Source organism: Cavia porcellus, unplaced genomic scaffold (assembly GCF_034190915.1).
Source record: "Cavia porcellus strain 051 isolate PalLab524CR breed Dunkin Hartley unplaced genomic scaffold, mCavPor4.1 scaffold_9, whole genome shotgun sequence".
In the NCBI taxonomy this organism is placed as follows: domain Eukaryota; kingdom Metazoa; phylum Chordata; class Mammalia; order Rodentia; family Caviidae; genus Cavia; species Cavia porcellus.
In genome coordinates, this window is record NW_026947492.1 from 46,150,973 (window position 1) to 46,165,642 (window position 14,670).

A 14,670-nucleotide genomic window follows, 5' to 3' on the forward strand; every position below is an offset into this window, starting at 1 on the left:
CTGTGTTAACAAAGAACATTCTGAACCCTTGAATGTACTTGTGACCTGTCCCTTCCATAGTGTTCAGATGACCAGATAATGAGGGCTTAATGATTCACACTGAGAAAGATTATTTCCATGGCTGCTATGGGCTGAGAAAGCAGGATTGCCAAATGTGACCCTTTCCAAACTCTCTTGGAATGAGAGTCTGTATGTGTGCCTAAGACTTTGGTTTCTCATGGAGAGGAACAATGGCTTTGGTTGGAGCTTTGGGTTGTACCCACATTTAGCTCTCTGACATTGTAAGTGAGGTCCTAAAATGTAGCGTAATCTGAATTGTTTGAAAAACAAAATATTTCTTCTATTCAACGATTACATGATATGGAAGGAAATCTGAAAATGCTTTAAAGTAAATACAGACATAAACTGAAAAGGACTTTAATCCTGCAGTAGGAAACAATAAGGCTCCCAGCATTTGCCATCTGTTATTAGCTCTGTGATCTTGAAATCACTTCTCTCGGTGCCTCAGTGACACACTATCAAGTGATTAGGTTGCATTGTAAATGGATTTCAGGGCACCTTTATGAAGGTTTCTCTTCTAATCTTCATGATTGAGATGACCTCTCAACAACAAAAAGAAGACATGATATGAACAAGTTTGAGATTGTTTTTAGAGAGAATTTAAGGGGCATCAGGAATGATAGCATTTAATGTGAAAACAGAACTTTTAAAAATAAGTTTCTTTTTAATTTAGTTTATTTCCTGGGTATAAATATGTATGTATTATTCATTCCTTGACTCCTTCCCACAAACAAGAATTGTTTTTTCATTGTGTCAGGCAGCAAGACAAATAAAGCATATTCCCTTTGAACACTGAAGACAATGCACAATTTATTTTGAGGAAAAACAATTTAAGTATTTCAAATAGTGTTTTGAGTGTTAATGGCTAAGCACAGAATAGCCTAGCTTTCCTTTGCCCCTGAGGGATACAAATCATTATTTGGAGAAGAGAAAAAAAGGATCCTGAGTAATTTTTCAAATGCATAATATCTTTGAGTACTTTTCTCTCTAAAAAAGGTAGTTGCTAAATCATTAAGTTGAGGTTTACTAAAAGTACTTACTTCTTTTTACATAGAATGAATAATTTGACTTATATAATTGACTGTTCATAAGGCAATTCATAAGGGGACATTCACCATTCAAATTATTCAAATAATAAATAATAAATTTAATAACATACTATGTATGTAGAGTTGGATCTGAATTTAATATAAGCATCTTTCCATGTAGATTTTGTGCCCATGCCAGAAGCAGAAGTAAAATAATAGAATGTGAAATAATAGATATTAAACAATAATGTTAAAATTCTGTGTTCATTTCTTTCAAAAATCTGTTACCAAGTCAAATCTCAGTTTTGTTGCCTATATTTTCTCATATCTATTTCCTTTATGCAAATATTTTGAAACAAAATAATTCATGTACATTATCTCACGATACAACAGTTTTTCATTTTCTTGAATGCAACTATTTTCCTAGCAGTTACTTGATGTTGTCCTTCAGGTAGCAGAGGGAGGTGTTACGATAGGTAGACTTCTCTTCTCCCCCAGCTACTTTTCATCTTCTTATGACTGTCTGTCTTCTCACAGCCTACCTTACATATGATATTCATCAGTATAATTTCTGTTTTACCTTCCTTAAGCTGTCTTGTATCTGTCTCCTCCATGCAGGTTAAATCTAGTGCTCCAAAATATACCCACACCTGTGCCATTCTCAGTATACCCAATATACTTTAAAAATGCTGCTTGGCTCAGTCTGTTAAAGTTGCTACATTTAGGAAAATAACAAACAGAGTGGTAAATAGAAACAATAGAAATTTATTTCTCATATTTTGGGAAGGTAGATTTTTCAAGATCAAGGTACCAGAAAGTTCTTAATATCTGGTGATAATGCATCTTTCCAGTCTCTTTAGACTGCCTTTTATTGTGACCTCATGTACTGGAAGGGATGAGATATCTTTCTGGAAGTTCTTTTATGAGCACTAATTCTATTCATCCATTTCCTAATACTACAACATTGGGGTTGGGATTTTGGGGTATATAAATATTCCACTGCATTAGAGATATTTAGTAGTTCAGCTCACATGTATCTGTCCACAGCTTCTTTTCAATCTGATGGCTTAGGTTTTGTAGACATAAACTTTTCGTCATCACTAAGAATATTGTCAAGTGGATCTCAGACATAGTATTTGTTATTGAATCTTCTATTGCTTATTGTGATCAACCTTGTGAACAAGAACATTGAATATATGGTGCATCATATCCAGGTTTTTGTATGGTTTATCAGATATCTCTTAGAATATATCTGTATTTCTTTTCCATCTCCAGGATCTTGTGGAAGCTGCTACTCATTTGCTTCTGTGGGTATGTTAGAAGCAAGAATTCGTATATTAACCAACAACACTCAGACCCCTATCTTGAGTCCTCAAGAGATTGTATCATGTAGCCAGTATGCTCAAGGTAAGCATTATTCAGCATTATTTCATGAACTATTTATCTCTATGTAGCTGGCTGTCACTAATGAAGGCAAAATGATGCTGCAGTAAAGAAAGCAGTTTCTGCAGTAGAAAAACTAGCTGCATTGCAAATCTGGCCTTGTCACTTGCTGATGGATGGTTTCTCCTGGAATTTATTGCATCATCCAGCAAAATGTCTGTAGTTATACATTAAGTGAGTACTGCCTCTTACATATTGATCTAATAGTGCTCAAATCCATGAGAAGAAGGTATTGTCCCCATCCATAGGTAGAGAATGGGCAGGAGAAGATTTATAATGTTTTGATAGTGATTCAGCTTATAAGCATTAGAGTTTTGGTTTGCAGCAAGCTTGTATTCTAAAACCTAATTCTTATTATAACCATACTAATACTGGTTTATTTGTTAAATTCTGTAATTAGGCTTCCAGAACCACCATATGTATGTAGGAAGACCAGCCATATTTATCTAGCTAATTTAGAGAGAAACGTTGCTATTTCAGAGTTTCCATTTTGAACCCTAAATTTGGCCACTGAAAAGTTTCCTGGCTCTGCAGTGAAACCCCTGTCAAAAGATTATTTGTCAGTGAGCCTTTCATTCTTTCTGATACTTACCAAAAACCAGTCACATGCCTGCTATGCTCATCCTTAAAAACTTAGATGCTAAATAAATATCTATTACCTAGAAAAGGTGAAAGGATGGTTAGCTGGATGGCAAATAGATGGATGAATGAAGTGGCATGTAAGCTAAAAACACTTTTTCAGGGTAACAAATAAAAAGTAATGTAACAGAGAAGAAAACAAGTAGGAAGTGGTACAATTTCTGATGTGCTCTTTTTTAATAAGCCATTTCATATTTCTTCATATTCAGGTTGTGAAGGTGGTTTCCCATACCTCATCGCAGGGAAGTACGCCCAAGATTTTGGGTTGGTGGAAGAATCCTGCTTTCCCTACAAAGGCATTGATGTTCCTTGCAAAGTGAAAAAGGACTGTGTGCGTTATTACACCTCTGAGTACCACTACGTGGGAGGTTTTTATGGGGGCTGCAATGAAGCCCTGATGAAGTTGGAGCTGGTTCAGCATGGGCCTATGGCGGTTGCTTTTGAAGTCTATGATGATTTTCTACACTACCACAAAGGCATCTACCACCGCACTGGGCTGAGAGACCCTTTCAACCCCTTTGAGCTGACGAATCATGCTGTTCTGCTTGTGGGCTATGGCACAGACCCAGTCAGTGGGAGGGATTACTGGATTGTGAAAAACAGCTGGGGCACAGGCTGGGGTGAGGACGGTTACTTCCGGATCCTCAGAGGTACCGATGAGTGTGCAATTGAAAGCATAGCAATGGCTGCCACACCAATCCCTAAGCTGTAGGGTACACTTCCCAGCAGTTTACGGGATCATCATCAGTCATGAAAGGGATTGACTGATTCACAGATTCCCGATGTTTATGAGTAATTTCACAAGTGCACAAATAAATTTCTATGAAGCTTTTGCCTTTAAAATTAAAAACAAACTTGATCTTTAAAATTCTATCAACCACCAGCCTGATGTTCTCCAAGTACTCAGTGAAGTAAGATTTTTGAGAATGATGTTTAAACTGTCAGCTAATAGTTTTACTAATCATTTGTAATATATACAGATGTTATATTTTTACATTTTATGTGATAGCACAAGTTTTTAAAGCTTTTATAAATGAGCAAGAGATATCTGTTACAGCATTTCTATTGACGAGGCTTAAGAGACTTTTTACCATTGACTCCTTCAGTCAGATCTACTTATGTTACGTAAGAAAATATTTCTTAAGGAAAAACACTTGAGATTATCTTAATTAAGAATATAAGACCATTAACGTTTCTGAGATTGCTTAGAAACTCTACAGTCTTCCTTGTATATTTGATAGGCCTAAGCCCATAGAGGGGGTAAAAAGAAATGTTGATGAAAATTGTGCATTGGTTAAACTGTTTCTTATGGTATATGTTTTACACATGGTTAATGAGCATTCATTGGCGAACAATGTTGTTTAATAAGGAAAATACTGACTTAGATTTAGATCCCTTTTTGGAATCTCCAAGGGTATTTTGCAATGGTTTGAAACCTCTGTGCTCAGAAACATCTGTCAGACAAGGTAAGTAGTGCTCTAAAATACAAAAAGTTCTTTGTATCTCAAAGGACCAGAAAGATCATACTCTCTCACCTCCTCTCTGAACAAATAAAGAGACCACAGCTTAGAAAAGGGCAAGTGCTGCCTCCTAGGTCACACAGCTGGTGAGCGATGGAATCATGATTAAATCTCCAAATGCAGCTATCCTAGGCTGCCTTAAAGCACTTCTCAGCTGAACATCTATAATCACCAGGCACAGTGGCTGCATGCTTGGAAATTTCACTGTGGTATCTTATGTCTCTTAGGTTAGTCTAAAGCCTCATGTATTTTTTTTCCCCTAAAATTACATTTTTTGCTGTCCCTGAAGTCCCACTCCAAGACTGTGCACTGTGTTTAGTGTGGCTTCTCGGGCATTGTGGCATCTGCCACATGCTTTTGAACTTTCACTACATGCTGACAAAGAAGCAAACACTGTAATTAGAGGTATAGCAATGGCTCTTACCACTGGGAGGCCTCAACACTGTTACTGTTACTGTTTAAATGTAATTTTAGTTCCTGTGCAAGAGCATGTGCGTGCATGTGTGCGTGCGTGCGTTCGTGTGTGTGTGTGTGTGTGTCTAGACCTGCTGCGATGTGAAAGTGTAAATAGACTTGGAATCAGGCATGTTATTTTTCACTAAAATTTATAAAGATACTGCCGGTCACATTCATAAATAAGATGTAGATGTAGGCATGAGCTTATCTTCTAGTTGACTAGTTGGACAGCAGTTAGCAAACTTGTATCAGAGCAACTCATTTAAATGCAGAGAAGCTGTACTTTTGCATGATTGATGAGTGTGCTGCCTGTATTCTAAAGAAAAATTATCATTAACATTAGTTATTAAATGCTTTAGGAAATTTTGGGAGGTTAAATATAGGTGTAAACCTAACTAGCTTTGATAACCAGTTGTTAAAAAAAAAAAAACATGATGAGTTGAGAACAAGCAGTGATTGGAAGATGCTCTAAATTTTCAGAGATTACAAAAGGAGTTCCAAGACCAAGAACTCAAATTACAATACCTGCATAAGTGAAGAAGGAGACAGCTTTTCCTATAAAGCATATCACTTACTTTTTTCCACTGTATTCATTAAGACAGTTCTTCAGTGGATGGGTCCATAAGTCATATAGTTAGACTGTTGATCTATATAGAAAGCAAGTTTCATTATCTAAAACTTGTTTATATCGGTACTAACTGAAATATAATCAGAATGTTGACAAATTGAGCTCTGGAAAAAATAGGATGAGATCTATGACTCACCGCACTGAAGACATTCTCAGAAAATCTACATGGAAGCCTGCATAAATAGCACGACAAGCCACAAAGCAGAAAAGTAAAGTTGCACTCTGGACCATAGTGCCCAGCTAACATTCTGGCTCTGACCACTATTCATAAAATTCTAGACATTTTCCCAAACCTACTTGTGCTTTCTGTTTCCTCCTGTGTATCATGCTATTTACCAGATAATGGAGATGTCTCATAGATGACTTAACTGTAATTTTCTGACTCTCTGCTCTTGTAATTGCAAAGAATGAAGCAAATGGATTTGCATTTATAATTTTAAATGACATTACTTTCTAGCTAATGTCAAGCCTTTCTTATCCTAAGTAAGGACCTTAAAGTGGATTTAGGTTCTTCAGTTTTCCTGGCCATCCAGAATTGCTTAACTCTATCTGACTTTCAGTCACTGAACTTAGGAGTTGAATAGAATTAGTAAGGTGTGGAAGGCCATCTGGATGGCTGTCCTTCAAAGAAGAGCAGTATCTGCATTTTGGCAAGACCTGGCCCTACTTCCATGTATTGACATGTAATTAACTGGCTAAATTATCCCTTCAATTGGCTTTAAATGATGCAAATGGGTACAGCCCAGGTGCTGAGATAGCAAAGCTGAAGGTCAGTGTTGTCCCAACTTGTAGCTTCCAAGAAGCACACATGTGTTAGCTGGGCAGGAGAGCAGTGCTCCACACTGTCTGCTATCCCTGGTATAAAAGATTACACTTCAGAAGTGAAGCACCAACCCCAAAACATTAGATACTACCTCGAACTGTCTTAGGCACATTACTCTTTCTGTATATCCTTCTTTCTTCATATTGCAGAAGTGATTTCAGGCCTCTTATCTAGCCCAGCTCACAGTATACACATAATTTCCTCCATTCTCACACTCACTCATCCTTAAGCCACTCCCTTCTTCACAAATCAATAAAACCTGGGTTTGGCACTGGGAATCGAGATCTTTGTTCTAGTTAGCCATCATCCTTCCTGCACTGGGGACCCCCTTGGCTCTCCAAAAGTACAAATATGCCTTAATGTCTCTATTCTCATCTTGGGTTGCATTGGAAGTGGTAGATCTGAATTAAGTTGCTGAAATTCCAATAACTTTTCCATGAGATTACAAATATAAACTTACAGGACCATGATGACCAGAAAGAGCTTTCAATGGTAAGGGATGTAAATACCTACTTCACAGAAATCTCAAAGGATCAAATACTTTCACATATACAAATTATGCACAACAGTAGTTGGCATGGGGTAGGAGTGTATAAATATTAACTGCTACTCAAGTTATCTTTCCCTAAATGTAAATGGTAAAATAATATTCTGCCATGGGAAAACATTTAAGATTACTTGTACCCTACTTCAAGAGGGCTTATGAGATTTCTTTTTAAGTGAAGAAACCAAAGCCTCACACAAGAAAAACCATGGGAAAGAATATTTGCAAACTCTATAATAGGAGACTACTTTGATTTGGGGAATTTTGTTGCTACCAATGGGAACGTTATCTGGTAGCTTTTTCTAAAAATGACTTGCCAAATAAATGTTACTGGGTTTGAATTGCTCTCCACTCCTGTAGATTCTTGTCTCAAATAAAGAATTGAACAAGATGAGCAAAAAGCAGTGACAAAGTTTATTTAAGAAAGTAAAATAAATAAATAAATAAATAAAAAGAAAGTAAAAGTGAAAAGAGGAGAGAAACTGTTATGCAGCTTGGGCTGAGTAAAAGAAGAAAAAGCAAGATAAAAATACATCCTGGAGGATTCAGTTTCCTCTATTATGAGATAAGCCATGACAGCAATCTCTTCTTGGGATCTGTGCCCTTTTATACTGTCCCAGCCTTGAGGAAACCTATGAGAACTTCTATTTATGATTCCCCAGGCAGTGCTGTAATCCCAAGCCTCAGGCTGACATCGAGTCTAGGTCATCCTATTAAAAACCTGCTCAAGTTCTCAAGAGAAGTCCAGTTGCAGGGCATGGGGGCTGTTCTACGCACTGGTTCTTTGGGTGCTACAATTAATAGGTCACACATGCTTCCACCACCAGCTTTGCCAGCCCCTAATCCCCTAACTCAGGGAAAAAAGATCAAGTTTGAGAGTGGAAAGAGCTTCAGTAATAAGCCCCTGGCAGAGTAAAGCCACTGCAACATTGAAGTGAAATAGGTTAAGACTGATCTAAAAATCTAACAGTTGAATTTCCTATTCTATCTAAAGTGAAGTTAGCAAAAAAAAAAAAAAAATTTCCTATTCTAATTCTTAATAGCATTAAAATAAGGTAAGAACATGATAGGCACACAACATTAAGTCCTAAAGGTGTTATAGTCCACCTCTGCCCTTAGAATAAACCAGAGGCAGTGTGGCATACCCAAGTTCTAGCTAATAAAGGTAAATCTACACCTCAATATACCCAGAACTTTTTACAGTGCTTAGTGCCTACAATTAAGAAAAAAAAATGGAAGAAGAAATCTAAGTGCTTTGAAACATATATTCTCTTTATTCTGGAAAATCATTTCTGAGGCCTTTTTCAGGTCTCAGAAATTCTAGTTTCTTTCTGCGGGCAAGTGCTGTATGTTCATGCGATCAATGTGTAGTGGTTTTGAAGCTTTAATAGTTTTCAATAAAATGATTGTAATATTTATATCTTTTAACCTAGTAAGTGTTTATTTTTTCGAAGTAAAAATTTCCTAACCAAAATTACAGAGCTACAGATAGATTGGAATCTTCTGCTCTGGCAGGAAGCATGGCAACTTGATGGGAGATGGGTCAGGTAGCCAAAGGGCATGATGAAATACTAGCTGTACTATATCAACCTTATTGATTTATAAGCTGATTGGAAGTGCATATTTGCCTGAATTATGAAATAATTGAAACCTTAGCAGACCTGACTGTGCCATTTGATGCTATCACATCAAAAACCACAGAAGACAAAGTTGCTCTTTGGAAGAAATGCAATCCATCCCTTTGTCAGTGCTTTATTATTCTTTTCAGAAGTTTATAAAGGTTCACTTTTTACCAATTGCATTTGAAAGTAAGCATAAGTAACTAATTTCGCCTTTTCTAAGTTTAAGCCTGTGAATCTGGTGCAATACTTTGAGTTTGAACTTTCTGTCCTAAAATATAATTTGCTTCTTGAAATTTAGTTTTGAAGGTTGTTAAATGAGGGAATTGTGATGAATTCAGATTCCTCCAAACTGAGGGAAAAAACTAGCAGACCTATTCTCCTTTTAATGCAAAAGGTCTAGAGAAATTGAAGTTTTAGAAATCAATTGCAAAGAAATAAGTTGGAGAAGTAACCTTCCCCTGAGGAAAAGCAGCAAATGCCATGAAGCTAAGGTTGTACATTAAAGTAATCATTTAGATGATTTTTTTCTGTAATATATTTTCTCATCCTTCAAAAGAATTAAATAATTTCAGCATAGTTAATATAAATGATAAAAAATGAATGCTTTTAGTATCAGATTTTTATAGCCTCCAGTATTCCTTATGGACTTTATGGAAAGCTAAAAGAAAAGCCCTATTTTTTCTTAAGATTGACTATTCACATACCATTGTAAGAAATGGACTACTTCTGAAGAGTAACATGATTCTTGCAAAACAAAGTAAACAATATAGCATTATGCCACAGAAATACCACACACTTTAGAATCAAATGGTCCTGATTTTGAATCTATGATCTGCCAATATTTAATATCTTTGGCTTTGTTTAGTAATTGAAGAGAGACATCTAACTATCTGTGTCTTTGGATATTAATAGGTGATGCTAGTATCTAATTTTAAAGGGTCATGACAAGTACTAAAAAAAGAAAGGAGTGTAGGAAAGTTAAGGGCAAGAAAGTAGGATATGACTATGAAAGAAACTAGTCTCACACATTACCTGATACATGGCAGTCACTCTTCAAGAGTAGTTTTCAGCTAGAGGCAGTTTGCTCTTCACAGGCCATTTGGCAGTGTTTGAAGATATTTGAGATTGTTATATTTGCGTGTAGGGAAGCATGATACTGTATTTAGTTGGTAAAGTCTGGGTTGATAGCTTAATTCCAGGACAGTCCACTATGTAAAGCATTATTCAGCCAAAATATCAGTAGTAATGAATCTGAAAATGCTGGGTTAGCACACTAACTCCCTTGCATTCTTCCCTAGCACCAAAATAATTGTTACGGAAGATGTTACAGAATATGGAGGAGATTGTACAGCCTTCCAAAAAGTATATGAAACTTCGAGCTGAGCGTTTGAGACCCAAAAATAGAAATGAAAAGCATATGAGACCGAGAGGATAGGAGAAAGCAGAAGCAATGAGACAAGACACAGACGTCCCTTTAGTTTCAAGATGACAGACTGAGCCTATTCTGCAGTAGCTGTCACCCACTGACTCATGTTTTTAAAAGATACACAATTTATTAAATGCACAGCTACAATTTGAGAGAAAGAGACTCATTTGTGGAAAAAAAATCACAATAAATCTTCATTAAAAATAATCATTATGGAGAGAAGCTGCAAGAGAGCCATGCAGCCTCCCTGTGTGCTGGACTAGGCCCCACTGGCTGGGAAGAAGCAGCAAAGAAGCCGCCTCTACCCTCACCCCCACTCCTGTAGGCAACAAGATGTGACGGGGCTTAAATGATAATAATTGAGTAACTGAAATAGGGAAATAATCTGACATTTATGTTGTTTGATTGACTTTGCAGGCCTGGGATCTGTCATTTGGGTAACTATTTAGAGGATAGCAACATGTAATATAGTAATCTTGTAATCCACAAACAAGCCCCCAAGCTCAAGTTCAAAACATAAGGCAAAAACATATTTTAAAAAGCAGCGCTGATTTATTTTACCCTGGGCCCAGCAACACAGTGTAGTTGGAGATTGCCAAAGCTGTGTGTGTCCTTCCTCCCCACTTGCAGGACCCCCCCCCCCATCACAGCTCACAAAGTAAAGGTCAGGGGCATGGATCAGGAAATGAGAAATTCCTTGATCCACTAAGGAATGAGGAAGACCTTTGTTTCCCTTAAGAGAGGACAGAGAAGTCTCACAGGAATTTACAATTCTTTACAGAGGAGAGCATTGATTAACATATCAGTTAGGTCACCCAGAGGGAGAAGGGAGAAGGGTGAAGAGAAACATATATACAGTACAGCCACATTACAGATATTTTGGTATAATACAAATATAACAAAGTTCTTTTTTTTAGTCTACAACGAGTAATTGTAGATTTCTTACTATCCTATTATTGTTTTGTTTTGTTTCATTTTACCTTTCTGTTTTACTCCTTTTAACATTAAAAAATAAAATAGTCATCAAAACTGGGAAAATATAGGAATAATTGTAGGATCATGCATGTGAGAAAATCCTGCCATAAATATGATGACACCCTTTGGCTTACCAAATACTAAGGTAAGAATAAGAAGCAAAGTTGTTGTATTTCTACCTTAAAAAGTATTTGTTTAAAGCATTTATCCTTTACTATTGGTAGTTAATGGGCCTTTTTGAGACTGATGAAAATTATAGATCCTTTCCCCCAAAATACCCATATTTCTATTTTACATATAATTTAAGCAGTTTCATTGATGCTTATAAATCCTGGTAAAGTAAATTTCTGTGTATACATGTAATTTTTTTCTAGTCAGTAGCCATCCAAAAGTGTTGGAGACCACCACAAAGCAGCTTTGAGTAGGATTTAAATTTAACTAATTGGCTCTCTATGTTTATCTGTGGGTCTGTCCTAGGCCTCAGCCCCTTGATTCATAGTAAGCAACCTCTATGAATCATTGGTCCTGGCTGAGTCCTATAGTGGCCTGTGAAGCCAGAGATAACACAAAAGGCAAGATAAGGCCACAGCTGAAGACACCTTGGCTCCAACACTAATTAAGTAAATATTGACCATTGACCACAGCTGAAGGAATTTCACTCCTGCACTCACACTCCTACCATAAATGTCATCTTGGAGATAAAACAGTTCTCCTAAATTGGCATAATTACTACTTGGAGAAGTCTTCGAAAAAACTCCCAAGGTCCTGCTCATTTCCTGCACTTTCCTCAGTTACCCTGTCTTTTGTTGTTGGTCCTAATAAAAGCAAGCCAGTCCAGAGAAGTCTTTGTCTTAGCCCTTGGAGTCTTGAGCTCAGCTAAAGGGTTTTGACTCTCCTGGAGCCCTAAAATCATATCACTTGTCTCACTTTATTTAAACCTCTGCTCTACGCTCATTTGTGAGATTGGGGATCTAGGTCAGGACCCAAAACAAAAGTTTAGATAGTTTTGCTGTTTTCTTTCATTTACAGGCAGGGAAGAACTATTGAAAGGTCTTGGAAGGTGGAATTCAGGGAGCTGTGCCAGTTAGATAATTGATTTGAGCCATAATCTGGAAGACAGAGCCTGTCTGTAGACTGAGATCCCCATTTGTTCCTGGAGCCTTCATGGTTCCCTTGGTTCCTGAGCAGCTTACTGCTGCCTCCTTCCCTTCCCTGCCACAGTAGCAGTTTAACTAGGGAACATTTGCTATGGACAAATTATGTTTTATGTTTGCACCCAACTATTTCCTTCTTAATAGGTAATGATAATAATAGCTAGCATTTACCAAAGTCTCACTTGGTACCAAGTGATGTAGTAAACTCACTATGTACAATGTCTCAGTTAAATTCTTATAAAGATCCTGTTTTACAGAAAGGAATTGTACTACATGACTAACATGCTAAATCATAGACCTCATCCACTTATCTGGGGTTTGAACCCAGATCTCTCTCTTTTTTTTTTTTCTAGACCAGTACCTTTAACTATCAATACTTCTCTCCAGATGTTGCTCCTGTGATTTGCCCTGGGATGCATTGATCTTTTGGGTCCTAGTTCTTTTCTGCTCTTCTTTTCTTCTTGCAGGAAACTCTCTTATTTGTACAAATTCCAAGTTATATGAATACACTTTAGCAACTTAAAATATAAATGAAATAAGAATTGGTTGATTTTCTGTTTTGGACAACATAAAATAGGTTTATTTTGGCTCACAGTTGTGGAGTCTAGAAAGTCTAAAAATGTCACTGGCATCATCTCAGCTTCTGATAAGTGTTCTGTCCTGCTTCAGCTCACAATGGAAAGTGGAGGGGATTCAGATGTATATGAAATAGACAAATAGGGATTACTATTAATCACCTGCTCTTGTTGTAATTAATCTAATATGTGGGGACAAGAATTCACTCATTGGAGGACATCCTTAATCCATTCATGATCTTCCACCCTCAGGACCCAAGCAGCTTCCTCTACTTCCTACCTACCAACACTGCTGCATTAAGGATCACAATGCAACATGAGTTTTGGTGAGGACAGAATATATCCAAACCATAGGAGGTTGAAAAGTTAAATCAGATAGGAGGCTGTGAGAAAACAATGAAAAGCTTTCTTTTCAGCATGTTGGATTTCAGCTTTTCCTTTCAACAAGAGACTAAACAGAAATGTGACAAAATTCATAGGAAGGATTTCACAAACATACTGTTTAGCAGATTTTAACAATTTCTACATATTCAAATACAAGATGTTTTCTACTCAGCCCTTGAAGGGAGAGTAGATTATTTTACTTGGATGCAATAGCAAAGTAGCTATTAAATAGATCAACATTCCTGCTGATTAAAAATAAATAAATAGAAGGAGAAAGATGGTTGAAGACTTATCTGCTGCATTTCATGTCCCTTAGGATTTTGGGAGAAAGACATCTACCCAGAATAGTTTCACAAAATATATTTGGGTTCACAGAAAGCTCCAGTTCAATCTAGGCACTTTATCTCTTGCTGTTTATTTGAACTACCCACTCACTGGGCTTTTGTAGTTTGATATAATATAAGAATAAAGAAGGAAACCCAGCAGTGTTTGCCTGAATTTTATTGAAGTAACTGCAAAGTCTTTTAGCCTGAGGAGTACTGGCATTAAAAACCATCCATAAAACAACTTTATGGGAAACCTCTCTGTTTTTGTTTTGGAGCAAGTTTATATAATTAATCACAGGATTATTTACAGTTATAAAAAGTTGGAAACAACCTAGAGGTCCAACAAATATGAAATAGATCATTTGCAGTACACAAGTCTGACAATAACATTAAGAAACAAATATGTTATAATATATGAGGAAAAACCCTGTGTTTTGTTTTGCAAAATGCAAATAGATATGTAGACGTCTTCAAAGGGGCAGAAGGTTTATGAATCACTAAACAAGTTATGATCTTTTTTTTTTAGTACAATGGCTGTCATGTGAACAACAGAAAACATAATGGAAATTTGCATGATTTCATCAAATAAATATGCTCAAGCTTTCTCCCTTCACATAGAAATCACTTACTTTTTAACTATGCAGATATGATTTTACTCATTCCTCCTTTCAACAGCTAAGTTCCTTCAAAGAAAATTCTTTCATCTTCCCACCTTTTGCTTTCAATCTGTTAAATTGGCCTCCTTTCAGGTCATAACTTTGAAATTGCTCATATCAAGGTAAGTGAAATTCATCTCATGAAAAATGGTTTTCAGTCTTTATCTCAGCATTTACTATTTTGTTGTGCCTTAAACTTCCAATTCCTACTTTTCTGATCTCTGAACTATTTCTTTAAAGTTTTCTTTGCAGGCTCCCAGTCTTTTGTCTGTTGTTAAGTTCTGTTATTCCTCCAGCTTCTGTACCAGTTTCATTTTCTCCATTACTACACACTGTCTCAGGGAGGTCAAGCATAGAGTACATTATCTGTGCGCTTCTGAGTTACAGATGCCTCCATCTCCGCAGCTCTTG

General features: G+C 36.7%; 1 protein-coding gene across 1 annotated transcript in view; it reads left to right on the plus strand.

The window, feature by feature from the left end:
- The window catches only part of Ctsc (cathepsin C), a 36,647-nt gene extending 28,078 nt beyond the window's left edge, over positions 1-8,569 (plus strand). Inside the window, exons 6-7 of the mRNA XM_003468604.5 lie at positions 2,364-2,495; positions 3,380-8,569. Of these exons, the coding sequence (XP_003468652.1) occupies positions 2,364-2,495; positions 3,380-3,882 (635 nt within the window). The 3' untranslated portion in view covers positions 3,883-8,569. The remainder of the gene's footprint in view (positions 1-2,363; positions 2,496-3,379) is intronic.
- The last annotated feature ends 6,101 nt before the right edge of the window (positions 8,570-14,670 follow it).